Source organism: Erigeron canadensis, chromosome 8, assembly GCF_010389155.1.
Source record: "Erigeron canadensis isolate Cc75 chromosome 8, C_canadensis_v1, whole genome shotgun sequence".
Lineage (NCBI taxonomy): Eukaryota > Viridiplantae > Streptophyta > Magnoliopsida > Asterales > Asteraceae > Erigeron > Erigeron canadensis.
Window position 1 is genome coordinate 34,424,361 of NC_057768.1, and position 5,369 is coordinate 34,429,729.

Sequence of the window (5,369 nt, forward strand, 5' to 3'; positions counted from 1 at the left end):
TCTGACCTCTAAGAAATCAAGGTTGTAAATATCGTTTTTTGCTATCGTCTCGGTTGACCACCGATAAGTGATATATCGGGTATATATCGGGAATATATCGGATTTATCGGGGATATATTGGAAATATATCATTTCGATCGACTACCGATAAGCGATATATCGGAGATATATCAGCTGAGATAACCGAGATTTACAACCATGTAAGAAATCACGGAATACATCTAAACATTCATTAGATTACTGATGTTACTATATTTATTCATTGCGTTGGAAACAAATATTACTCCATTTTTGTTTTTCATAAATACGTTAACAAACACATTAAATTTTGCTTGTGTATGTCAACAAAGGATGATGGTGCATCAAAAAATATTGTCAATTCTTTAATTTGTTAGCTAGCTTTCTAAATATGCATGCAAATTTTGTAAGAATCATAGCAAACAAAAATAATTGAACATCAAAATACATTTATTATTATGATAATAACCATTTCGAAACAGAAACAATAGAAAGTGAGGTTAGCAACCTAATTAAAGTTGGACAAGATTCATTATATAGCTAAATGATTGATTGAAAGACGACGATCGAGACCTAATTAGCTAGACATACATGATCGAACCTTGTATCTATTCGGATGATGAGATACACGTACGATATATATAATATATATCAAACTCATGCCGCGACTTCAATGGTGTGGTTAGGCACATGAGGTTGAACAACCAATCGATCATCAATAACATTGTTGGTTTCGTTTAATTTTGCAACAACCGGGATAGAACACATCAACGTGCTTAGCTTCACGACATCGATGATTTCTTGATCTTTCTTTTCTTGGGTTTTTATTTCTTCGGTCTCAATGTTCTTTGTAATTTCTAATCCTGACGACACCTTTTCATCACTAACCGGCTTTTTGTTTTTGTACACAAAGTAAAGGATGATTTGGACAACCCCAAAGGTGAATCCAAGTACGTTTGGAATCTGTAACATATATAAAAGGTAATAATTCATCACTTATTTTACACAAACACGAAAACGATGAGTTTTTTTTCTTTTTCCAAAAGTTATTTTATTACATACCGCAATGTTGAAATCGTGAAGAAGTAGACCGTAAAAGAACCATGTAACCGCATTCATGGTGAGGGCGACTGATAGCAGAATGGGCATGTACTCCACACTTTTTGTTTTGATTACTTGTCTCTGAAAGAAGAAGAAATTTTTTTTTGTTACGAGTATTATTTTTAATATTCTATAAGCTTGTTGAATTGTGTTATATATATGTAATTAATAAACGTACGTACGTACCACGACACCTAAGGGGGCAACAAAAACACACAAGGAGAACACAAGGCAAATCCATCCAACTATTGCAACACGGTTAGCCCCGTGAGCAAGAAACTGAGTTAGGCCAACAATCAATCCGAAACCAACCACTATTATCAATCCGACTAACTTCAGGCTTTCCATCTGCATTAACAAAAACCAATAAAATCATTTTTTGGTTATTGCCGGCCTTAATTTAATCTTATGAAAATTAAGGCTAGACATATATAATAAGAAGATTTGTTAGTTATAATCGCGTACCTTGGATTTTTTTGGCGCATAAAAGAGGTAGAAGCAAATGTAGAAGGTTTGAATGAAGCAGCCAACGGAGTTAATAGTGATGAGAAGCATCGCATTGGCCTTAAGCAATGCGTAATATATCCAAAGCATCGCGCTAAATAAGCTCACGACATAAGGCACTGATTGGAACCCTTCTGTTGATTTCTTTTTGTAGATTTTATAGAATGTTGGCCTGCGATTTATAGATCAAATCACTTTTAAGAAAAAAACTAAGAAATTAAGAATGTCTAGCTAGTACTGTAATAATTAACAAAGGGGTTTACTCACAAAGGGGAAAGAAACACCATGAATGATACCACATTGCCTAAAAACATATAAAAGACACAATACGTTAGTAAAACTCCTTAACATATAAGGTATATTATTATCATCTTAAGTATAGGCCGGTGTCATAAATTAACAAAAATGCATTAGCTAAATATCCTTGCAAATTTCACCAATCACTATATATATTGGTCTTCATTATATATGATTAAAAGAATATTTGGAAAATAATACATTTTTAATTTGTATCTAATATTATATTATACAATATATATGCATGGAAATGTTCTCATGCATACCGAAGAAACTACAATAGAGAGAAAGTATATATTATATACCAAGAAGACCAAATGCAAGAGTAAGATGGGCAAAGCTTGCTTCGTTCAACATCTTGTGTATCAATTAATTAAGTTTTCACACACACTCAAAATATAGACAAAGAGACTCAAATCAATTAAGAGAATTAATTCTACAAACAAATTCTCTCTTTGTTTGTCTCTCTTTTCTTTCTCTTAATTGGTCTAATTAGTACTGATGAGTGGTGCAAATGAAGGGGTTGTGTGAAGGGTATATATAGGGCAAAATGAAGGAATGAATGAGGAGGGTAGTGGGGTCATTAACAACATAGCCATGTAATTTCTTTACTTAAAAAGCTATTAAGAGAAAGAAAGAAGCTAAAATTGTTATTAGCATTGAGTGGACTACACATACAATTGTGAACAAGTACGTGTTGATGGCCTTTTTCTCCCCTTCCCTACATAATCACTCGTTTCTCCACCTAAACTTTACAAATCTCCTTTACATTCGAACCCTTCAATTATTTTTTCATTATAAGTTTCCAAAGCCCAAAAGGTGTTTTTTTTTTTTTTTGGGTCAGAGAAAGTTACTTCCTTGCCTAAGATGGTGTTCATTTTTAATTCTATATACCTAGCTATCTCACCTAATTAATTAGATTTAAAACCAAGCTAGACTAAGTTATCGTAATGGCCCAGATGCCTTGATGGCTTCGAATTTCATTAAGTAAACATTTAAGCTAGTCAGTAAAATAGTTTTGAAATGACCACTAAAATATCATGCATGTGGTCAAAATGTATACACATGAATAAAGATTTATTTTCCCTTAAATAACATGAATATGAATGGGGCAATGATCCGTACACCGTCTAATTTTAGCCGTACACCACTAAATGTGCATAAGAATGTTATACAGTACAACACTGTGAAGTATGATTGGTGGTGTACGGTTAAAACTAAGTGGTATACAGATCGTCACCCATATGAAAATCTCATCCATTTAGTTGCTAGCTAGAGTAAAGGAAAAGAAAGAAATCGCCCACTATGAACGAGGAATGTTAAGATGTAGGTAGACTTTTTTAATTTAGGTAGAGAGGTTGTTTCTACTTCTATTTAAATGATGAAAAAAGACCTCTAACCTTTGTATGAGATGAAAATCGAACTTTTAATCTATGTCTCCAAAACTCAAAGTATTTACCACTGATTTAAATCACGCTATGTATATATGAGACTTGCAATACTTTATTTTTGGCGATATTATAAGTAATGGTTGTAACACGGGCTCTTCACAAAGACACACTAAATAAACAATATATTTCTTTTACTTTTTATGTAATGAACAAACTTTTTAGCATATACAGTTTGTCATCATTAAGTATTACTGTACTAAATTACTGCTATAAATAATATGCTATATTGAGCAGCTTTTACATGTGCGCGCGGTGAATAGTTTGCGAGGCAATTTCTTCTCTTTGTTGTTATGGTGTTTTTTTTTTTTCTTTCTTTGATGAACTGATGCTTGTATTTTGTGGTGTGGTGTTTGATATGGACTAATTCTTTATTGGTTCACCGAGTATAATAATAATTGCTTTGTTGGTCGTTAAAAAAAAGATTATAACTTTTAGTTGTGCGATGAACAGTACATATACGCGACAATTTCTTTCTTTGTTTTAAATTATTTTCATGTTAGAAGTTTTTCATGGTCATATATAGATGTACGTATTTTAACAATAATGTAAGTATTCTTTAATCTTTACTTTACATGTATTAAAAAATTAAACAATCTTTTCAAAATATATATATATATATATATATATATGTCATCATTATATGGAGTAGTATAGATTATTTATATACTTCTATATTCTTCATGGAACAACTTTTAAATGTGTGATGAATAATATGGTCAAACAATCTCATTTCTTTATTCCGGTTAGAATCCGATTTTACTTTTTTTTTTTTTTTGGAAATGAGATACTTTTGAACTCGAATCAGAAAGTAACTACATGGATTAGTAAATTTTCTTAGGTACATACTCTGTATATTACATGGACAATTCTTTAATTTGGGATAATCTCAAAATATGTAATCCCACTCATAATTAATTCAAACACGCATATGTATATAGATTTTAAATATAGTTATTCTTTTTTCTTTTTTTTTTAACATTCAAGAGTTTATTAACGGTATGAAAACTAGCAAGATGCTAGACAATATATAGAAAACCAGAGATTTCAACATTATACAATCAAATTGATAATGTAAATACTCCAATCTCGATTCGAAGACTCGTATTTAGAGGACTAATTATATACCCTTTGATTAAAAAGCAGAACTTGCTTATTACATTCCATATTGAATTCCTAATATACTTGCACTTTTTAAGGCTTAAATGTTTACACCATCATACACTTAATTTGATTAAAAACATAAACAAACTTGCTTAGTACCTCCTATTTTTGGGGTATGTGTTTGTTAACCAATGTGACACTTTCTTCGTGTGTCACCCACTATCTAATCTTTAAGGCATACAACTCATATTTTACAAGTTTTACTTGTTTAATTTGTTTTGCTTTCAATTTTTGCATGTATATGTGGACAACTAAGTGCATTGGCTCATAAATATAAAGATGTGTTGGACCAATCAGATCTTGTCATGTCAGCACCAATCATAAATGGTGGGGTCGTTTCCATTCAATTCACTACTGTCTTAAGTGCTTTGATTAAACATAAAAACAAGATGTGCTTTGGTAAGCTTATCTAACTTTAGAGAGTATATTTTCTTGCATCCATCTTATATATATGGTGTATTAACAATTACCCAATATTTGTGTCTCTTATTTACTTAATTTGGTGCATAAATGATAATTCAAAGATAATTCTTCCACTACAACTAGCTTTATACATTTCTTGAATTATTACCGAGTATTATTTGGTTTATTTCTAAAATGTGTTTTATAAAACTTGTGTCTAGCTTCGAGACTGGTGAATGTCATTTTGTAAGTATATCAATTATCTATTAGACTTTTCTTTTATAAGAAAAGACAAGCTAGCAGAGAGGCATATAAAACAAAATTAGTTAATTAATTACAATCTGTATATATTATCAACGGACTATATATTTTTGAAGAATTTAGAGGCCCGAAATTAAGTTTGAAAGTCTTGTACGATTGCATCATCGTCAAGAC

General features: G+C 31.1%; 1 protein-coding gene across 1 annotated transcript; it reads right to left on the reverse strand.

Annotated features, from left to right (window-relative positions):
- Positions 1-450: 450 nt before the first annotated feature.
- Positions 451-2,413, reverse strand: LOC122578671 (bidirectional sugar transporter SWEET10-like). Its single transcript, XM_043750688.1, has 6 exons — positions 2,226-2,413; positions 1,891-1,927; positions 1,585-1,795; positions 1,306-1,467; positions 1,081-1,200; positions 451-981 (listed from the first exon to the last, which is right to left on the reverse strand). Exons 1-6 carry the CDS (start codon positions 2,275-2,277, stop codon positions 676-678), a joined length of 888 nt encoding a protein of 295 aa, XP_043606623.1. The 5' UTR covers positions 2,278-2,413; the 3' UTR covers positions 451-675.
- Positions 2,414-5,369: the final 2,956 nt, after the last annotated feature.

What these genes read in the sequence shown, in the direction of transcription:
- LOC122578671 (XM_043750688.1), bottom strand. Translation starts at nt 2,277, where the DNA reads ATGTTGAACGAAGCAAGCTTTGCCCATCTTACTCTTGCATTTGGTCTT. An exon ending in ATGGTGTTTCTTTCCCCTTT is followed by an intron (nt 1,796 to 1,890) that starts GTGAGTAAACCC and finishes TATAAATCGCAG; the next exon opens with GCCAACATTCTATAAAATCT. An exon ending in TTCACGATTTCAACATTGCG is followed by an intron (nt 982 to 1,080) that starts GTATGTAATAAA and finishes TATATGTTACAG; the next exon opens with ATTCCAAACGTACTTGGATT.